Raw genomic sequence first — 20,710 nt, forward strand, 5'->3', positions numbered from 1 at the left:
TTGACAGATGACTTTCAGTGTCGTTGCCCCAGCCACGATGCTTCCAATGCAGTGTGCCAGTGGCACACTGTACGGTTGGGTCGGCAGTTGGAGGTGGACCGCAGCTTGTGATCGACATCCCAGCCATCTTTTGACCAGTGTGACACGATAATCAGATTGATAATCTCTATCCAATCAAGGAAGCTGTGCTGGATGATCATAGTACCAGTCGAATCAGACTACAGCATGTGCCTGTGCCTGGGCCAGACTCGGGCTGAAGCTAAGTTTGTGTCGACCGAGCGGTCATTATTACTCAAGACATCCACACTATCCACATACAATGGCCACCGCAATAGCAACTGCAGGGCTGGTATGATGTGTCTTTGCGGTCTGGTAGAGTCGGTAAGGTAAGTGGTGGAGATCATCAAAACTGTCACAGTTAGTGTTTCTGTTCATTGGTGTGGCGGCGATTGATCCGTGTTGAAATGACTCAAGATTCTATCCCAGCACCCAGAATATGCAGCAGGCGAGACACAACAGAGCAGTGAGCAAGAAGTCTAACTGAATATGTAGTCAACAGAAAACCTCACGCAGGTGTCTGGACTGATTTAGCACGTCACGAAGACTCTGGCAGGCGCCAGTTTCGGAGAACACAGTTGCCGTAGGTCTGGAACGCAGAAGTGGCGGAGAAAGACAGGTCCAGCCACATAAACCGGTCACTGTCAATCGCAGGCGTGGAGGTTGGGGTGGAGGCAGTCTTGATGGAGAAGCTGGCGTGGCCTCGTGCCGATCTGAAGGGTCAAGAGTGGATCTGCGCGGCGACTAACCTTGCACGGAATTCCACCAGCAACACGGCTCCACAAAAGCAAATGGAACGGAAAAAGCAATGCCGTTCGCAATGACGTATGCACAATGTGGTGGAAGCCAACTTCACCAACACCCTAGGAAGGGACACGAGCAGTCCCAGATCACATCCTCCGGTCGGGAGCCATTTGTAGTGGATCGGATCAATGGCACTCAATTAATCTGTGAAAACTGCTGGGAATGGCAAACGATAAATTCGCGTAGTACAAGGCCTTAACAATCGTCTTTTGGGTGTGGCTGGAGCGCAGTGAATTCTCGACTGGCCTGATATGATAATTGTAGTTCAGTCATCCTGGGAACACCATCGGTGTTACATGTTTCACACGCTCTCTACTTACTTAATAGACTTTGACAACCACTGCATTCTTTCTGGAGGCCAGTTGGACTTGCTGAGCAATAAAGGTAAAGTAGGCCATAACGGTATGGCCTATTTATCGTCAGAATAAGAGCCCGAAGGAGCGCAGACAAGTTGCTAGGGAAGAACAAACAAGTGGGAGTTTGCTGATACTCTAGGGATCGAAGATATCTCCACTCGATCGCAATCACGGAGAAGACCTCGATACTGCAGCAAAGGACATAGGGTATCGGTGAAAGGATGAAGCGAAATCCAATTTTCGACTGCCTGGACATGGGTCACAGTGTTGCTAGGTGCCCCACCGTGGCTGTACGGGAAGAATCATAGATAGGAGCGCAGGGTACAGCAATGAGCATCAAATATGTCAAGTCGTTGAACCACATTGGGTGGGTGCGATGTGAAGGAGTAAATTGCCGGGTAAAACTTCTCCAAGAGAGGGAACAGCATGTAATGAATGGTTTTCAGATGCACCTGTGATGGTGGCTACGGGTAATGATACACACCATTCAGTTGATACATAATGGATCCCGTTGGTAGCGCATGTAACAACCAACAATACATAAAATATCTATACCTTGTATAATATTCGCACAACACCCAAATGCTTGTGCAATCCCAAGGATCATTCATGATTAGTTTCTCAACGGCTGCGAAAAAGGAAGCCGGAGGAACCGGATAACTAAAAACTAGCGTTCCTTCGAATCCCGCGGAATTATGATACCAGCTAATCTGATTGGTCTGTTCTCTATTTCTACTAGTACCTCTAATATCGCTTATGCATCGGACTTGATATGAGGTGGATACGGTCTGTCCTTTGTAATTGATCATCTGGGTTGATTGGTTAGTGCTAAGGATTACTAGGTAAGGGGCCGTTACACACTAGCTGAGAGGTGTTATTCCCATCCTAGGCGGGGGGTGATGGTGGGATATTCTATCTGCCCGATTGGTCTTTGATGATAGTGATGCGGAGTCGTTTAGTGCTTATCTCGGAGACTCCGTGGAACAGTCGCTTAATTTAGCGAAGACTGTTAAGCGAGTCTTTCGTTGGCGATGGATCATGGCACTATACAAGGTTGGGAAGTGTGTGGTGGCACCAAAGTGCGGTCAGTGCCGAGAGGATACATTCAAATAATAGATAGCCAGATAATATTCTCCTAGTATATGCAGGTGAAGCTAGCTTTGTAGGCAAAGTAAGGAGTGCAATAAGATATCAACATCTATCGTAAGGGTTGCGTCCATTGTCATTGTCATATCAGCAGGTATGGCTCAGGCCGTGTCTTGAATTCCCATCCTATGTTCATTTGTTCTCGTAAATCAATCGTTGTCGAGTTGTGCTGGACAGTCTATGTGCTGGTCTCAGGGACGGCCCAGGTATAGGCTACTTTGTCGTCACCGTCGTCGCGCTTCTCAGGAACAGCCCATGTATAGGCAACCTTGTCATCACCGTCCTCTCGTTTCTCGGGGACAGCCCAAGTGTATGCGACTTTGTCATCACCGTCGTCGCGCTTTTCAGGAACAGCCCAAGTATAAGCAACCTTGTCATCACCATCCTCTCGCTTTTCCGGAACAGCCCATGTATAGGCAACCTTGTCATCTCCATCGTCGCGCTTTTCAGGGACGGCCCAAGTGTAAGCAACTTTGTCGTCGCCGTCCTCACGCTTGCGGGCTTCAGGAACCGCCCAAGTATAGGCTACCTTGTCGTCTCCATCAGCGACATCGCGCCCAGTAGATACTGCATACCACGGTTAGCTAGCTCATTATCAAGATATGCAGCATCTCACTTACCCCTCCTAACTGGAGAAGCACCAGTCAAAGCAATAGCAGCCAAAAAGGCACACAGCACCGAGGTAAAATGCATTTTCACAACCGATCGAAGGATGCAAGGGTATTCTCCCTTACTGGACAGACACGACAGTGAACGAAAAAAATGACAAGTGTAGGCTGAAATCGAAGACTTGCCACCACACCGACAAAAAGCAACGAGGGTGAGATGAGTTCAATTTAAAGACTGGTCAGCCCCGCACCAGGCCGTGGATATTAGACAAGCATTGAAATTGTTCCTCCCGCGCTTGGCTGGCCACTGCCGGTCGGCTCCTCTCGGGGGATAAGAGTGAGCGATGCAGAGGATATCACCCAGCCAAGTGTGAGGTGTACTATCGCTGGGCACGCTAGGGCGTATGGACGGTTGCAGACTAGTTCTGCCGCCATGGCGTGGTGATGCGTTTGGGGGGTCCAATCCGGTGTCTGTGTTGGTGGTTGTTGGTAGTGCCATGGCTTTGGTCGGTAATGATGAGCAGTCACATTGTGTATGCTGACCGGCTGGGTTTAGCGACGCGGGTTGGATATGATGGGATGGTTAGTTCGTGTGGTTGCTGCACCCTCCTTGTCGGATGGGGATTGGGCCAGGGTTGCGAGACTGCGGCTGTTGCTAGCTAGCAGAGCCTACAATCAATGGGATTTCCCAGTCCCCGTGAGGACAATCCCTTTGTCCATTTTCTGGTGAGGATCCCTTGCTTACATTGTATCTGAACCTAGACCTTCACACCCACAGGAGATATCACCATGTCGTTTGAAGTCACGTCCAAACCTGATGAACCTCTTATGATCGGGGAGGATGATTTCCTCGAAGAACCAGGGAGACGAAAACAAAGCCAGTCGCGAACCTGGTCGTCCATACGGACCACCGTTCTCGCTGTTGTGGCAGCAGTCCTGCTGTTCGGCTTGGGGGTTGCGGCGGGCAAGAATCTCCCGACCAGACCGAGAGGCCTCCTGGGTAGGACTGGTTACCCCTCACCCATCCCTCATTTTCGACACATGAAAACTAACACCTTGATAGCACCCGAAGGCAACGTAAATGTCTTCATGGAATACAATAGCACATTCACTCTCCACCCCTCACCCGAAAGCAACGCAGCATGGGATGCTCTCTTCCCCACGGGTAAAGGGTTCGTTAAACATCCCACCATTGCACCCGAGACTTCGGGTATTGTTGTCTACCACGGACTCCATTGTCTCAATGCCCTCCGTGAAGTTTACTATGCGGCTGTTGATGGCAAGTTGGCCCATATGGCCGACGAACACGATCATCAGACGGATCCTCATCATGTTCGACACTGCTTTGATTATCTCCGACAGAGTCTGATGTGCTCGGCGGATACGAACTTGGAGCCGGTGTCGAAGGATTTGAAGGGGGTTACGGGGTGGGGATTCACGAGGACGTGTCGTGATTTGGAGGGTGTGAAGGCGTGGGCGGAGAAGAATTGGTCGAATGAGATTTGATGTTATTTTTTGCTATGTTGAGGTAGTTACAATTGATTACGACGCAATTGACGTGCTGTCAACAGATACAGTCCCTTCGAGTGGAATTGTCACTGTAGCTATCAAAGCTGTCTAATTTGGACCCATGAGCACCCCCGGCGCGAATGCATCGACTGCTCTCTCATCATTCCATGCCCGCAACTTTTCCCAATTGACACAGGTATGGTAACCCGGCGCTTCCACTGTGACATGATAGCCGTCTTCGCCCCCCTCAGGTCCAATCCACCGGAAGCCACTCAAAGTCGGATCCCCTCGACAGATGATGGCTTCTCGAAGTAACTCCATACAATGATCCACATGGGCCTCTTCTTCGATCAAGACCCCCTCCGGCGCATCCGCCAGATAATGATCGCGATAGACCCAGTGGCGCACGCGCTTCAAGCAGTGCAATTCATGGAAAACGCCCATCTGGCCAACCCAGTCGTTGCCGTCGGTCATTCGCAAGGAGGTTACATTGTAGAAGTCAAGGTCCTCCTTGCGGACGCGAATATTGTTCTTCTCGAACAGACGATGCCAGGCCTCTTCTAGCTCTGGACGGGGCTTTCCAGCGAAAGGGTTGTTGTGGATGCTAACCGGCCATGTCCGAGTCTCGTACTCGAGCACTCCAGCTGCATGGAGGGAAGGAAATCCATCAGAAAGGGGGGAGCTGGGAACGGACAGATGAGGGGAGTCGGAGAAGGGATATGCTTTCCCGATCAGGGTGAGGTAAAGTAGGATGAGAACAAGATATGCAACAGCCAGGAAGGTATAGTGTAATTTGAGCCACCTGGTTGGAGGAGGGATGTATGGGGGTTCCTCCCCTTGGAGGGAATCTTCCTCGGTGGGTGCCAAGTGGTAGCTTTCCTCGTGCTTGGCCATGAGTGTACAAGATCGAGGTGGTCACTTCAGACGGAGTGATGTTCTACACGACCAAGGGGCCGGGGAACCGATGAGCCTTGCAGGTCAGACTGTAGAGGAAAGGACCAAGAATCGGAGATGGCCATTCCTGTCCTGAACGTGAAGGTAGCACAGGCGCTGAGGCTCTTTGTGAGATGTTTTCAGCACAGGCGATAGTATCACTTCTCGATGAATCACACCAGTCAGCTGTAAGGCCATGGATGGTAGACGGATGTATTAAGGATGCCGGGGACCCACTCGGCGTTGACTTTAAATTCCGACACTGGTCGAGTCAGCAAATCCTGTCGTAGCCGGGGTTGTAGCCGATTGGCCTGTTCGCTCGAACTGTAGGTATAATACATGTTGATGTTGCACGACTCGGTTAGAGAGCCATGGACACTCATGAAAGAAACCAACGCCAATCCGGCCCCCTGTGTGCTGCTGCTATCTTCATCACCGCCCCATGCCCCTCGCATTGGGACTCTTGCAGCACGTCTGGGAATCCCATCCCACCGGGATTACCAAGCATCAACGTTACTAGTGAATACCACGGCAGGGCCGGAGATGGCCGATCCCCGTCGGGGAAAGGGCCCTGGACGGTTATTCTTTAATTCCGGACGTTCCCCCCACGAGCGGCTGCTGGCTGTCATCACGCGGGGTCCCAGGGGGCCGTGCGACAGACCACTAACTGCCTAACCAACTGCCTAGCGCTCAGCTGCTTAGCCCATGCATAAGCCTGCCAAGAAAGTTGAACTTGGTTGGATGTCCCATTAGGATCCGGATTTAACACCCCCGAGACCCAGATTGTTCAGCCCCCAACTTCCCCCTCTCCCCGCACGACCCTCCGAAAAAAAGGTCATTGCTCCGTGCCTGCAGAACGGCTAGCCCCCATGGCAGAAATTGGCAGAAATTGGCAGAAATAGTCTGGCACGGTGCCATGAGCTGGCGTGACAGTCCCCCTTCCATTTGAAGGCCCTCCCTCGCGTCTCCGCTAGAGCGGTCCAGTCCACATCCCTGCCATCCCCAACACCATGTCCGCGGCCAAAGCGGCACACCTGGGACAGCTGATTGCGACCCATGCCCAGCGAATCAGCGATTACGTCGACCGGTCGGAGGAGAATGGCTCGATGCCGGACCTTCCCGCGGACTTGCAACGTGTGCGGCGGGACTTGTTGGACGCCACCATGGAGCTGCAGCAACTGGTCTTGGGTCCCAAGGAGGCCCTGTTTCTCTGGGCCGTGAGTTACCCCTCTTCTCCCGCCCCAAGCCTATGCTTGACTGAGGGTGACTAAATATGCATCCGACAGCGAAACAACCAGGCCACAATCCGTGCCGTATGTGAGTTCGATCTGGCCCGGGCATTCCCCATCGGGGCAACTGCATCCTTTGCCGAGATCAGCGAGGTGAGTGGCATCCCAGAACACGATGTTCGTCGTATTGTTCGACACGCTGCCACAGAGGGAATCTTTCAAGAGTCCCCCAAGGGCATCGTCCGGCATACCGCGGCCTCCCAGATGCTGGCGGAAGATGAAGTCGTACGGGACTACATGGATGTTTGCTATGGGGAGATCTTTCCCGCGATGCAACAGGTAGGTATACGCCCCACGGGCTTTAAATGGATTGACTGATCCCATTAGACGGTTCCTGCGATGAAGAAATGGCCCCGGTCGGAGGAGCGTGCTCAAGCGGGGTTCTCCCTGTCGCAGCCCGGGCATCCGGCCTTCTTCGACTACCTGGGGGCCCATCCGGAACGCGCTCGGAAATTTGCCTCGGCCATGTCTGCTTACAGCAGCGGGCCAGAAAATGACGTTAGTCATCTCTGCGACGGCTACCCTTGGGAGGCATTGGGCCCCGGAACGGTGGTTGATGTTGGGGGCTCAACCGGGTACGTATCTGTCGCTTTGGCTGAACAATTTCCCCAGCTGGACTTGATTGTCCAGGACACCCCGGAAACAATTGGAAAGCTTCAGGAGCCGGAGATTCCGCGAGTGAAGCGCATCGCTCACGACTTCTTCACCCCACAGCCCATCCATGGGGCGGATGTGTACCTGCTGCGTATGGTTCTGCATGATTTTGGGGATACAGACTGTGTGCGCATCTTGCGAGCGCTGATTCCGGCCCTAGAGAACGGCGGAAAGGTGGTGTTGAATGAATTCTGTCTGCCAGAGCCTGGGACTGCCGGATTGTTTGAGGAGAAGCAGGTTCGGTATGTGCCTATTACATTTTCGCAATTGCTTTCTGAGGAGCTAATCGACTACGCGTAGCACGATGGATATGAACATGCTGAGTTTGTTCAATTCACGAGAGAGAGATGTTGATGATTGGAAGCGACTCCTGGCCGGGGCTGACGCGCGATTCCGGTGGGAGGGAGTCTGGCAGCCGGAAGGATCCAACCTGTCCATTATTGAGGTGTCCTGGCAGGGTGTTTAGGGCAGAAATAGACCATTGGGATAAGCCAGCGCTTGACGTAGGCCTCAATTGTGGCATTAATTTAGATGAAGATAACATATTCGCATCCCATGTGGCGACCAGCGGAGTGCCACTTTCCTCGTGTTGGTGGACTCCACCGGGGTGATTCGTAAGGAAGGGGGTGGCTTTGGATGGGGCGAGTCAGGAGTCGTATCCCTGACATGCCGCATGCAGGAGGGGGTCAGCAATCCACAACTGATAGACGCTTTCTCGGCTGCTGGCTGGGCTGCTGTCTGACCACCACGTAGCCCGTGTTCTGCGGGATGCTGCATGATTCCTGCAGCAACGTGCCCGGGGCATTCCTGCAGTGGGCTGGCCAGTGATTACTGAGTGATTGCTGAGTGATTGCTGCAGTCATCCGGCCCTGCATCTTTTGGCCCCAACATCCCTTGGTTTCTGCCCCCTCACTGCACTATCTGACATGCAAGGCAGTCAGCAACCACGCTGGTCGACAGCGCTGCACAAAAGATAGCCGGGATGCCATGCCTCTCTCATGGATGTCATGAAATCCGGTTGCCTCTCCCCACTGTCCTCCGACCGGGTGATTCACAATGGGCTACACAAGGGGGGAGATGATAGCCTTGGGCTTCGTGCTCTTGTTCCTGCCCACTATTTTCGTTGCCCTGCGCATCTGGGCCCGAGTGCTTTGTCGGGCGGGGCTTCACTGGGATGATTACACCGCCTTCTGTGGGTTGGTAAGGCAGTGGATATTCATGCATGAGTCTTGCTTCTGGTTGCTAATGGTGACAGGCGTTTGCCATCTCCGTCTGTATCTGCCACTTGATTGCTGCCATTCAAGGCCAACTGGGGCAGCACCAGACCACCTATCCAGATGGATCTCCTATCCTGGATGATCCACGCTTCCTGATCTATGAAAGAGTGCGTTCATCGCAGTGCTGATGGCAAAGGAAAGCATAGTGGCCCATGACTAACTGCTGGCTTAGTGCAAGTTCGCGCTGCATATGCTGTCCACCCTGGGCCTGGGCTTCACCAAGACATCCATGATATTGCTCTATCTTCGAATCTTCCGTACGCCCGTCTTCCAGCGCATCTGCCAGGGTTGTATCGTCTTTGTGATCGGATGGACCATCAGCTTCACGTTCGCTTGTCTGTTCCAATGTTACCCGGTGACAGCCCTCGTGGAGTTCTTCTACGGCAACAAGTGCATCAACACGCTTGTCTTTTATAATGTCCTCAGCGGGTCCGATGTCGCCCTAGACGTGGTCATCATTATTCTCCCCATTGCGCCCGTGCTAAGCATCCAGATGAGTCTCCGCCAGCGCCTGGCCGTGCTCGGGATGTTCCTGCTGGGCGGACTGGCCGTGGCCTGCAGCATTGCGCGGTTGGTCTCTTTTGTCGAGTGCGATCACACGCTAGTGACCCACTACAATGATGAGACCTACTATACGTCAGGAGTGTTCATTTGGACGGTGGTCGAGCTGGCCGTGGCCATCATGTGTGCGTGTATGCCCACCCTCCGACCGCTGTTTGTCTTTCAGCGGAAAAAGGCGCTGTCGGACTATCCCAGTGACTATCGGTCGCATCCGAGCCGACGGTCGCGATACCACCGGTCCACCGGCACGACGGATGACTTGGAGATTCCGGTGCTGGCCAGTCGCAACACCGGTGGGGTGCAAATCCATATCCAGCGGTCGTCATCGGTCGAGGAGCATGAGCACCCGACCGACGGGGTGATCCTGGTGCAGCACAGCACCACCTGGAGCGACACGGATTGTTTGGATCGAGATAAGAAGGTTGCCATGTGCTAGACTGTATACTTGTTATTTGTATGTTATATATGAGATGGAAGTAAAGTAAATCCGATTGCTCGGTTGATTGATAAGCCCGAGTTCAGCGAGTAAATCTCCGGTGGGAGGCCCCTGCAATCCATCGATGCTTGTCCACCTCACTGGATCGTCCAGTATTGCCAGGTTTATAAGCGATAGGTCCAGCAGCTTAACTGCGGTGCGTAGTTGGCCGGGGTAGCCTGGCACACGCGTAGCTCTTTTCCCAACAATCCTTGGAACCCATATTGTCGGCGTACCATGTTGTGTATTGCTGCAGGCTATTTTAGTATCACCTCTGCAGTTCCCCCTTTGGAACGGCCCAACCACGAGGGATCCTGCAGGATCTCTCGCGTGGCAGCCAGGATGGGGCGCCGAATGGCACGTTGTTGCGCTCGGTGTCTCGTCTCCACGGAAGGACCGGTCCGGGATTGTGCGACGGCTGCCTGTTGTGTCTTGTCCAAATTGACTTGTTCTTCGTTTTGAACTCTTCCTCATGAATACTTCATCAGAGGTGTCAAATTGCAGAAGCCAAGGGTTGAGTGGGAGGAAATGGGGTCGATATGGACCAACCGACTAGCTTCACCGATCCCCATCATCTCCCCTTCTCGAACTTCTGACCACGAGGATCCTGGGGTGCTTAGTTGCAGCGCCATGAGGGGGTACTACACTAGTGCCAACTCAATGGTCCGACAAGCTCCTTCCATCCAGAAGTATAAAATGGCGCTCCCGCCCGTTCCTGACCAGCTATCCCTGGAGGAGCTTTGATCCCAACCCTTTTGTTCTCCCATCCGTGTCATGTTTCATTTGCTGTCTAGACTGGGTTTGGCCCTCGTGGCCATTCCTACCGTCATTGCTTCGGCGTGTACACTCACCACATTTGAAGAGTGCATCCAGTCGGAGTTGTCGTCTGGAGCAACCCTGGAGACGGCCGAGTCCAATGTGGTGGCGCCCCGATGGACGGAATACAAAGAACCTGTTACTGGGCATGTAGTGAATGTCGCGACAGAGGCGGATGTCCAAGCCGCGGTACGCGTACTTTCTTCTATGAATAGCCTAGTGTTACTGACATCTTCCAGGTCCGCTGCGCCAACGAGGCAGGAGTCAAGTTCTTTGCTCAATCTGGGGGCAATGCTTGGGCAACCACTTGGAACCTCTCCCAGGGGGATGTAGTAATTGACCTCCGGGCGCTCAACGCCATCACCTTCAATGACAACCGCACCCAGGTGCAGGTCGAGGGTGGCGCCATCATCTCGGAGCTGGTGGACGCCGCGTATGCCAATAACACGCAGGTGGTGACGGCCAACTGCAACTGCGTCGGGGTGATGGGGGCCCTACTTGGGGGAGGGTACAGCCGGATGATGGGTGAGCGCGGATTCATGGTCGACAACGTGCTATCGTTGCGGGTGGTTTTGGCCTCTGGGGAGCTGGTGGAAGTGACACCCACTTCGCATCCCGATCTCTGGTGGGCACTGCGCGGGGCTGGAGCCAACTTTGGCATCGTCACCTCGGCCGTCTTCAAGGCGTATCCGACACCCGCGGCCCAGAATGGAGCCTGGCTGGGAAGTCTCATCTTTGGCGACGACCAGCTTGAGGATGTTGTTTCGGCGATCAACAATCTGACCCTAACCTCCAAGATGGCCATCTTCCTGTACTACGCCACCACCGGGGCCCCTGACTACACGCCCGCCATCATTGTCTTTCCCTTCTACCTGGGCAACAACACGGCAGAAGCCCGGCAAGCGTTCGCTTCGGTGCTGGATATTGGCCCGGTGACAGATGGCACGACGTTTACACCCTACAACGAGGTCAACGAGGGCAGTAACTCGTTCTGTGTGGCCGGAAACCGCAAGGTGAGCTACGGCGCAGCGGAGGGCCAGCTGGACCCGACCACATGGCGAGCCATTTGGAACGAGTACACCAGCTTCATTGCGCGATATGGTGGGGCCGCCGTTGGCAACTCGACGGTGCTGATGGAGGCCTACAGCCTGGGGACGGCGGAGCAGCTGGGAGACGGCAGTTCGGCGTACGCGTGGCGATCGACCAACCGGTTCAACACGGTGGCCATTGCCTGGTATGCGGACGCGGGACTGGATGTGACGGCCAATGCATGGGCGGGGCAGATTCGCGATCACTGGCGATCGACCAGCGGGTTGAAGTCCAATTCCACGTAAGTTTTTGTCTGTCCTACCATGCGGCATTTCTGACTCGACAGGTACATCAACTTTGCATTTGGAGATGAGACGCTGGAGGACATCTACGGGGGGAATGTGGCGCAGCTGCAACAGCTCAAGGGGGTGTACGATCCGGACAATCATTTCGGTCAATTCTTTCCCTTGGAGAGGGCGGATTAATAATGCAGGGGCTTAGTGCTTACGCCGGGGAAAAGGTGGGGAGACAGACACCACCCGAGGGACACTATGGTTCAGTTCTTTGTTACAACATGTGTACAGTAGAGAAGTGGTGGAGTGATCATGGAGAGACTTCATGCAGGGGGTGACATGCCACTCAGGTGCTGCCTAGATAGTACATTGTAGAACGTCGTCAATGCAACCCTGATGCATCTCACTCACAGCCTCGTGGGGGCCAAACCCGGCCAGCCGGTGGATCTACTTTCTGTTCCTGGGCAGTCAGCAGCCAGCAACTAAGCACTACGAACTAAGCCAAGCGATATGTCCAGTGGACCGGATCGGATGCTTTGTAGCTGACCCACGGGGCTCCGCTGTCAACCACAGCCTTGTCCAGAAATAAACAGAGAATGGTACCACGGAAGGCGGCCCGGAGCTGAGCGATACAGCCGGGTCCAATCCCCGCTCTGTTCCCTAAGTCTGACTTCACTGCCCTCTTCCCACTACTATAAAAAAAGCCACACATCAATACCTCCCCTCCCCTCTCTTCCTCATTCCACCTCTCCTGCCTTCCATCTCCAACCGTCCATCTACATCATGACCGGCACCACCCAGTTGACTGCCCTCGAGGCCTTTGTGGCCGCCCACCCGACCATCCGCCTGACCACTCCCGCCTCGCCCGACTTCCCCGCCGCCCGCCGCGTCTTCAATGCGGGCCGCCTCGCCCACCCGCTGGCCATTGCCCACCCGCAATCCCCCGCCGACGTCGCCGCCCTCGTCCAACACGCCAAAGCCCAGGCTCTGCCCTTCTCCGTCCGCTCCGGCGGTCACAACCTCGAGGGTCTGTCCATCTACGACGGCGCCCTCCTCATCGACCTCCGCGCCCTCACCGCCGTCACCATCGCCGCGGATCGCCAGTCCGCCACCGTCCAGGGCGGCATCCTCCAACACGAACTGGCCTCCAAGCTCTGGGCCGACGGTCTAGGCACCCCCACCGGTGCTATCCCCGACGTGGGCTACATCGGCTGGGCCACCTACGGCGGCTACGGATCCTTTTCATCCCACTGGGGTCTCGGCGCCGATCAGATCCTCGGCGCAACCCTCGTCAACCCCGACGGCGACATCGTCCCGGCCGATGAACAAACCCTCCAGGGCATCCGCGGCGCGGGGGGTCTCTTCGGAATCATCCTCGACCTGACCATCAAAGTCTATCCACTTCCCAGCGTAAGCCTATCCCCTTCCCCTTTTCCTCCAAACCCCCAATACCAACAGCCAATAATTAGCTCCTCGCCGGCGCCATCATGTTCGACTCCACCAACATCGCCCAAACCATCACAACCTACAACAAATCCTACCAATCCCTAATCTCCACCTCCCCCTTACCCCCCCAACTAACCCTCCAACAAATCGCCTTCAACTCGCCCCACGGCCGTCTCTTCGCCGTAATCTTCACCTGGAGTGGTTCCAACCTAGACGAAGGCAAACAATGGAGTGAGAAAATCGCCTCCCTCGCCCCTCTCCTCATGAACACCGTCGCGCAGACCACAATCCCCGACTGGTTCGCGGGTAATGGTGCCCTCGTTCCGAAGACGATGTATGGTTCCTCCGCGACGCATAACATCCGCAGGATTACTCCCGCCGTGGCGGAGGTGATTGGACGGAATTTGGCCATCATGCCTGGGGATATGGGGACGATGTTCTCGATTCATGAGCTTAGGGGACCGTCGGCGGTGGAGAAGGGGGATTCGGTGTTTGCCAGTCGAGAACCGCATTTTATGTTTGAGGTGTTGGGGTTTGTGACTGATGAGAAAGGGAGGGAGGAGTCGGAGAGATGGGCGGAAAAGATGGCGAGGGAGATTGAGGAGGTTGGGGCGGGGGATGTCTTGCCTACGGCGTATATCTCGTTGTTTAAGATGGAGGGGGTGAAATCCCAGGATGTTCTGGAGAAGGTGTATGGGAAGTATGCGGGGGTGGTGAGGGATTTGAAAGAGAGGTTTGATCCGGAGGGAGTGTTTGGGTTGACGGTGCCGGCGTTGAAGTGATACTTTACCTGGTATGGTATGGTATATGAGGGAAAGCAGAATGGGATGTATACCAATGATCAAAACACATTCCAATGGAACTGATTAAACCTTATTTGAATTCATGTTGTGATTTGAAAATGTATATTTTTGACCTCTACGTTAACTCCTCTTTAGTTGTGCATTGAAGGTGAAATAATCTGTCGATATTTTATGCTAGGGATAACATCTTTTATACAATATCATCTATGACATCTATCATTTCCCTCGCATTGAATTAGTATTATAATCCAGTAGTAGGGATATCCTCCAAAACATCCGCAATAACCCCCAACGTCTCCCCAATTCTCCTTACTATATCGAATACATGAATCCCACTAGATATCTCCGCCCACAGCCGCGCCGTCGTCTTCATCAAGCGAATAATACTCTCCCCTTCGTTGATTCTAATCCCCTCCTCTAATTCCTCCTGAAGATGTGTCTCCTGAACGAGATACCGCGCCATAGTGAGGAGTTTTTGTTCGTCGGGACGGAGACAGTTCATTCCTTGGTGGGATTGGGAGACTGCTGTCGAGAGGGTTTGCATCCATCGCATCAGGAGGAATGCGCATTCGATGTGGCAGATCGAGTGTTGTACGCTCCAGTGCAGGGTTTGGGTGCGGGCGACGTATGGGATTCCGACACGGACGGGGATGCTGAGGGCGTGGATGCATTGGAGGATGGCGCGGTCGAGGGAGGGGGAGCGGGTTAGCTGGTGGTGCTGCTGCTGGGGGGTGGAGGTGGGGTGGGGGCACGGATGAGGGAGGCGATTCGGGTGGGGTTGCTGGAGAGGAGTTCGTGGCAGAGTCCCGAGTGGCAGTTTAGGCGAATGTAAGCTAGTCGGAGGAGGGCGGTGGCGTTGAACCCTAATGGGCCTTTAGGGGAGTATGGGTCTAGGGTGGATTCCCAGGTCGCTTCCCAGGAGCATTGCCAGCATTTGAGGGCCGTTTCGATGGTTTCGAGGATGGTGGGGTGGGATAGGGAACCGGATTGACGGTCGAAGTAGATCCGTTGGATGAGGCCGTGAATCAGGAGGTAGTTGGAGAAAGGCGCGATGAGGCCGTCGGTGGTGATGTCTTGGCCGTTGAGGAGTTGGGTTAAGGTTGTGGTGAAGGGGCGTTCTTGGAGGTTGGATACGGAGCAGTGACGGTTCCACGCGGTGGCGGAGGATGCTTTCCATTCGGCTTCGCAGGAGGGGAGGCAGAGGGCGACTTCGCTGGTGAGGATTTGGGGTGGGACGTTAAAGTAGATGCAGTGGAGGTTGAATAGGATGTAGGCTACTAGGAGGGTGCGTCGGCGTTGTTGGTGTGCCACCCATTCTAGCCAGGTTAGGTTGGCACGGTCGCAATGGTCGGGTTGTTGGAGTCCTAGGCTGCGGACGAGTGATGCTAGCTGGCTGCTCATTGCTAGGCTGTCTTGCACGAGGATTTCTTCGCCCCAGGCGCTCATGGCCATGAGGACGATCAGAGCTTGGGTGCGTTGCAGCTGGACGGTGTCTCCGGGGTCAGCGGCAGGTGTTGTAGGGGTGTCAGGTTCGTGGGAGTTAGAAGTAGATTTTACGGACGGGGGTGATCGGCGCGTTAGTTGGCTGACGAGGGTTTGACGGCGATCGCGGGCGTTGTGGTCCATCAGTGACCGCGCGGCCATGTAGATTTGGTGTCCCTTGTAATGCTCGAAGCGCTGGAACGCGCCGACTGCCGCCAGCGACAGGAGAAGTTCGAGTTCAATGGCCTCGGGGCGGAAGGTCGGAACATGGATGAACGGCAGATGGTCATGGAAGCCCCGAAAGTAGCCTTCCAGGTATCGGACGAGGGCGCAGCGAGACGGCAGTGAGAAGTCTACCAAGGCCGACTTCTTTTCGGCAATCTTTTCCATGATTCTCTTGTAGGCTTGAGCGGACACGGCCCATGCGCACCCGGCGGTATCGAGTTGTGCCTCGAGGCCGGTCTTGTGGAGTTGATCGTCCATGGATGGTATCCGACGTTGTGTTTGGTTCTGTGGAGCAACGAGATATCCGGGATATTCTGCTACCTCGTCATCAGGAGGAGCGCGCTGTCCGGCGGGTACTGGGGGCTGCCATAGAGCCGGTTCTGGTTGCCTTTGTGAAGGAAACTGGTCTAGGAGATGCGACAAGGAGATGTCCGTGTCCAGGAACTGAGAGGGGATAAAGTCGGGAAAGGAAAACGCAAAGTTGTCACATAGGAGGTCTGGGCCTAGCACTCCTGACAGGTTCGCAGGGTATTGTTCCATGGGCAGTGGATCTGGTGGCCCGTCAAAGGTTCCAGGAGTAACAAAGTCTGATAGGTGGGATGCAGGCGAGGGCAAAACCGGTGCTGGGATGCCTTGATTTACCAGTCTGGTGGTTTGCAGAGCTGAGCTCCCTGGGTAGAGCTGACTGGAGGTATCTCTCGAGGGAGTTTCGACCCTGGGGTCACACCGTGACAGTCGGACATGGCGACTAAAGAGGTCCCTGTGATTGTTAGTCCAGCAATTATAAACAGGAAGAAGCCTGCTTACTGCCTCGAGAATGAACGGCCACAATGGCATGCAAACGGCTTTTCCTGGGTGTCTACAACAATCAGTGCCAGAACAGAGGATTCGGTACAGACACTCACGAGTCCGTTCATGCCGCTGCAAATGTTCCAGTCGTCTAAAGTCCTTGCCGCAGAACCGACATGGCGGGACGTGTGACTTGGGTCTTCCTCTAGGCATGGCAACGGGGTGATGTTGGATGGAGGCTGGGGAAGAATTGGGGGAGAAATTGGAGATTCGGGGATTCGGAGAAGAAATTTAGGATTAGTCAGCTGTCCATTTCCCCACATTCAGCCACCATCTGTGAAATGTTTCATCTATGTTGGTATTATCCTGTACTCTGCGATTCTACTGGTATCGACTATTCTCAGGAACTATATATTCAGTGCGTATCTGCGGGGCATTAATTTGTGTCTAAGTTCCGACCGTAGACCAAACGCAGCACTGCTATCTGGGGAACTGATGGACCGATATGTCCCAACATTTTGTTCAATGTGTTCATTGATAAGACCGGCATCGCCTCATTGAATTCCCTTTTGCTCCTCGCGAATCACCTGCACAGGCTGCTCGTTTCACGGCGTCACCTCGACCGGAAATGTCTCCGTGACCAATGGGTGATTGATATGAGTTGAATCCAATGGTCCAGCCTGTATCTGTCAGCCTGCCTCATTGGCGCAGTTCTCAACTTACCGCTGTATAATCAGAACAAAACACCAGGTGGGCAATGCTAATAAACAACCCCTTCTGGGCCGATGTATCTCAGAAGATATGTTTTATCAAACATGATCATCATACCAACTAAAAACGCACGCTCAAAGCTCATAAGTAATCGAAATTGCGTTCAGATAGCCGATTCCACACGGGAGACTTCTACATGCGACTGGTAGACGCCACAAATATTAGGCATCTTTATATGTTTTGGATTTATATCTCATCAATACCAACTTGAAATAAGCCTCTAGGAAGTCATGGTTCGTAGTTCACCATATCTTCTAATGTTGGAGAAGAAAGTCGGCATCTATTTCAACCCCAACAGCGGGACTCTGAAGTACTCTCAAGGCAGAAATAAACTCCCTGGAAATTTAGACATTATGAGATAAGAGGCTAGTATTTAATAACAAAACAGCATTCTACTGATATCATTGTGGATATCCCATTGGGGTAAAAACCCTCCTCCTCGAATATATATTCCCCGTATATCCTCCCTTCCACCCCCCAATCTACACCACATACACACCAACTATACCCCCAACAAAATGTCCTCCCAAACCGTCCTCCGACTCACCTCCCGCGAATCATGGGATAATCTCACCCCAACCCAAGAACCCATCCCCTCAGCCGGAAAGTACGAAGTCCTGATCAAAGTTCGCAGTGTGGCGCTAAACTTCCGCGACATTGACATTTCCACCGGCCATTATCCCTTCCCTGTCAAAGACCAAGTGGTTCCGGGATCTGATGCCGCGGGTGATATTGTTGCCGTGGGCGATGGTGTCTCTGATCTGCAACAGGGTGATAAGGTCATTGTTGCGTTTGATTTGGCGACTATGTATGGACCCATTAAAGGGTGGGGAAATGGATTGGGGGGTCCGGTGGATGGTGTGTTGAGGGAGTATATCCTTGTGCCAGCGCAGGCGGTGGTCAAGGTTCCGGAGACGTCCAGGTTGAGTTATGCTCAGTGGGCCAGTGTGGTTTGTACGGGAACTACGGCGTGGAATGCACTTTTTGGGAATGTGCCGATTAGGCCGGGGCATTCGGTTCTGTTCTTGGGTACGTGATGTTTGGGTTTTTGTGTGTTGGGTGGTGGGTTGGTGGGATAGGGCTGACTTGTTAGGAACTGGTGGTGTCTCGATAACTGGTCTGGTGTTGGCCAAGGCGGCTGGTGCTACGACGATTATTACGTCCTCTTCTGATGAGAAGCTGAGGCTTGTTAAGGAGAAGTATGGTGTTGATCACACCATCAATTACAAGACTACTCCCAATTGGGCGGCCGAGGTGCAGAAGATTACCAACGGAAAGGGCGTGGACTATATCTTGGAGACTTGTGGTGCGGGAACCATTAAGCAATCCATCGATGCCATTGCCTTTGGAGGTATCATTTCCGTGATTGGCTTCCTCGCACAGGCGTCCCAGGAGGATATGCCCAACGTGGCCGCACTGGTTATCTGTAAAGGGGCGGTGGTGCGGGGCATCATGATCGGTTCTAGACAGTTGTTGGAGGAGGCAGTGCGGTTCATTGGGGCGAGGGATCTCCCTGTGCCTGTGGAGAAGACGTTCCAGTTCAGTCAGGAGCAGGTGGTTGAGGCATACCAGTATTTGGCTAGTGGGCAGCATGTTGGCAAGGTCTGTATTGAGTTTTAATCCGACTGTACGATGCAAGTGTCTTTGTATATATTTGACAATAGATATGGTGATTCTAGATGCGCTACAAGAATTGCATAGCAGAGAACAAAAAGGACTCTATCACGATGTATTGCGTCTAAGGGCGATCTTCGCGAACCATATTGCGGTAAGGATTGTTCGGATCCTGTTCCTCCTCCTCAGCTGATGGAATGGTCTTGCGCACGCGACAAGGACTGCCCACAGCGACAGAAAAAGGTGGAATGTCTTTGGTGACGACAGATCCGGCTCCGATGGTCGATCCCTCGCCGATGGTGACTCCCGGCAAGATGACAACATTACCCCCGATCCAGCAGTCATTGCCGATGCGAACGGGATGGCCGAACTCGACGAATTTGCGGCGTGAAAGCACGCTCACATCATGGCCGGCTGTGAAGATGTTGACATTGGGGCCGCACTGGACGCGGTCACCGATCAGGATCAAGCTGGTGTCTAGGGCAGTGAAGCTGGTTGGGTCAGACTGGGATTTGTCCGGGAGATACCCAAGAAGGATAGATGATTTACTTGAAGTTGATGAAGCAGTCGCGCCCGATGGAAATGTTGGAGCCGTAATCCGGGCGGAAAGGAGGCTCGATGAAGGTGCCCGAGCCGACGTGGCCCACAACCTGTTGCAACAGCTCGAAACGAACGTCGACGATCTTCTCGTACGAGACTGACTTCGCGTCAAGGTTGTTGTAGTCCTGCGCGGCACCACGAGCCCGATGGCGGGCTTCCATCAGCCTCGGAACGTTAGGGTTATACCTGACACCGTTATCAGTATGGTCTTGGGAGTTTCTTCACGAGGGGGAGTTACAGCATGCCCGAAATCATGCGCTCGTATTCCTCACACAAAGGTACATGGTTCAGACTGCGAGCAATCTCGATGAGCTCGGGGCGCTTTTCGGTGGCAGCGACAGACATGGCGAGATTAATGGTTGAGGTAGGGTAGATGGGGAAGGACGATGCTGGATGGCGAAGGAAGCGTCCCGCCAGGTAGGTCAGGCAGGAATGGCGGGGCCGGGGGCGGGGGACCGATGGACGGAGCGTCCCGGTGGTGCCGAGTCCCGCGGCCTGCTTTGCACCGGAATTCCTCCGGCAGGCGTATCATATCTGCTGCTATCTTGAATTGAGAATCCCCTCCAGCCAAGAATAAGTTATTTCGGCTGCGACTTGGAAGCCCTACTCACAACCACTGACAGGGACATATCCGAATGCCAGTGGGACACGGTCATGAAATCCCCCGATATTTCTCCGACATCAGTCCGATGCAGGAATTGCTGGCCCTCTCACAGCTAGACCCGGAGGAAGGTTTATCGAGGGCCCGAAGAAGGTATCTTAGGGCCGAATAGCTGTTCTTTCTTACCGCGGCAGCATGGACGGGCGTCAGGTGCTCTATATCGGGGAAGAATCGCCTCAGGTTAAGGTATAAACCTGCACAGCAAAAACGGGCCATCATAGTAAATACAATGCGGGTGGGTGGGATGGAGGGAATCATACTGAGTATGGATGGAATGTACACGCCTAGGAAGGGACAATTGGTTTAGTCAGTGCAGTAGGTATCGAGATTACCTTCACTACGGGAACAGAGAAGGAAGAAGAGATTTGGATGAATATTGAGTCTCCACGGTCAAACTTGCTTGCTGGTCGACTCCCATGATCTCGCTGCACCCTGATCACGGCCTGATAGGATTTAGCCTCTCATGCTTAATGGTGAACTATGTCTCTTGTTGAGCCTTCGCCATCGGACAC

At 53.8% G+C, this 20,710-nt stretch overlaps 9 protein-coding genes across 9 annotated transcripts; 6 read left to right on the forward strand and 3 right to left on the reverse strand.

Moving 5' to 3' along the window:
• Positions 1-2,337: 2,337 nt before the first annotated feature.
• BO94DRAFT_623926 (uncharacterized protein) lies at positions 2,338-3,288 on the reverse strand. The gene is made up of 2 exons (XM_025617183.1): positions 2,984-3,288; positions 2,338-2,930 (listed from the first exon to the last, which is right to left on the reverse strand). The coding sequence occupies exons 1-2, from the start codon at positions 3,054-3,056 to the stop codon at positions 2,542-2,544; spliced, it is 462 nt and encodes a 153-aa protein (XP_025468227.1). The 5' UTR covers positions 3,057-3,288; the 3' UTR covers positions 2,338-2,541.
• A 472-nt stretch (positions 3,289-3,760) lies between these two features.
• BO94DRAFT_556272 (uncharacterized protein) lies at positions 3,761-4,477 on the forward strand (the record flags this gene model as incomplete). The annotated part of the gene is made up of 1 exon (XM_025613853.1): positions 3,761-4,477. One exon carries the CDS (start codon positions 3,761-3,763, stop codon positions 4,475-4,477), a length of 717 nt encoding a protein of 238 aa, XP_025468228.1.
• Positions 4,478-4,588: 111 nt separating this feature from the next.
• On the reverse strand, positions 4,589-5,374 carry BO94DRAFT_556246 (oxidase ustYa family protein; the record flags this gene model as incomplete). Its single annotated transcript, XM_025613851.1, has 1 exon — positions 4,589-5,374. The coding sequence occupies one exon, from the start codon at positions 5,372-5,374 to the stop codon at positions 4,589-4,591; it is 786 nt and encodes a 261-aa protein (XP_025468229.1).
• A 1,145-nt stretch (positions 5,375-6,519) lies between these two features.
• Positions 6,520-7,822, forward strand: BO94DRAFT_464839 (putative O-methyltransferase; the record flags this gene model as incomplete). The annotated part of the gene is made up of 4 exons (XM_025608087.1): positions 6,520-6,630; positions 6,700-6,981; positions 7,030-7,598; positions 7,657-7,822. The coding sequence occupies 4 exons, from the start codon at positions 6,520-6,522 to the stop codon at positions 7,820-7,822; spliced, it is 1,128 nt and encodes a 375-aa protein (XP_025468230.1).
• Positions 7,823-8,231: 409 nt separating this feature from the next.
• Positions 8,232-12,408, forward strand: BO94DRAFT_623930 (FAD-binding oxidoreductase). The gene is made up of 6 exons (XM_025617184.1): positions 8,232-8,556; positions 8,612-8,740; positions 8,806-9,623; positions 10,464-10,674; positions 10,725-11,815; positions 11,861-12,408. Exons 1-6 carry the CDS (start codon positions 8,413-8,415, stop codon positions 11,997-11,999), a joined length of 2,532 nt encoding a protein of 843 aa, XP_025468231.1. The 5' UTR covers positions 8,232-8,412; the 3' UTR covers positions 12,000-12,408.
• Positions 12,409-12,466: 58 nt separating this feature from the next.
• BO94DRAFT_534762 (FAD-binding oxidoreductase) lies at positions 12,467-14,267 on the forward strand. Its single transcript, XM_025611620.1, has 2 exons — positions 12,467-13,217; positions 13,277-14,267. Exons 1-2 carry the CDS (start codon positions 12,591-12,593, stop codon positions 14,033-14,035), a joined length of 1,386 nt encoding a protein of 461 aa, XP_025468232.1. The 5' UTR covers positions 12,467-12,590; the 3' UTR covers positions 14,036-14,267.
• A 30-nt stretch (positions 14,268-14,297) lies between these two features.
• On the reverse strand, positions 14,298-16,765 carry BO94DRAFT_556251 (early growth response protein; the record flags this gene model as incomplete). The annotated part of the gene is made up of 5 exons (XM_025613852.1): positions 14,298-14,889; positions 14,919-16,048; positions 16,085-16,523; positions 16,571-16,622; positions 16,669-16,765. 5 exons carry the CDS (start codon positions 16,763-16,765, stop codon positions 14,298-14,300), a joined length of 2,310 nt encoding a protein of 769 aa, XP_025468233.1.
• A 1,052-nt stretch (positions 16,766-17,817) lies between these two features.
• Positions 17,818-19,009, forward strand: BO94DRAFT_515909 (zinc-dependent alcohol dehydrogenase family protein). The gene is made up of 2 exons (XM_025609941.1): positions 17,818-18,352; positions 18,417-19,009. The coding sequence occupies exons 1-2, from the start codon at positions 17,842-17,844 to the stop codon at positions 18,941-18,943; spliced, it is 1,038 nt and encodes a 345-aa protein (XP_025468234.1). The 5' UTR covers positions 17,818-17,841; the 3' UTR covers positions 18,944-19,009.
• A 30-nt stretch (positions 19,010-19,039) lies between these two features.
• On the forward strand, positions 19,040-19,781 carry BO94DRAFT_53924 (uncharacterized protein). Its single transcript, XM_025612661.1, has one exon. The coding sequence runs from the start codon at positions 19,135-19,137 to the stop codon at positions 19,636-19,638; it is 504 nt and encodes a 167-aa protein (XP_025468235.1). The 5' UTR covers positions 19,040-19,134; the 3' UTR covers positions 19,639-19,781.
• Positions 19,782-20,710: the final 929 nt, after the last annotated feature.

This window comes from Aspergillus sclerotioniger (genome assembly GCF_003184525.1).
Source record: "Aspergillus sclerotioniger CBS 115572 chromosome Unknown BO94scaffold_12, whole genome shotgun sequence".
NCBI classification, from domain to species: Eukaryota; Fungi; Ascomycota; class Eurotiomycetes; order Eurotiales; family Aspergillaceae; genus Aspergillus; species Aspergillus sclerotioniger.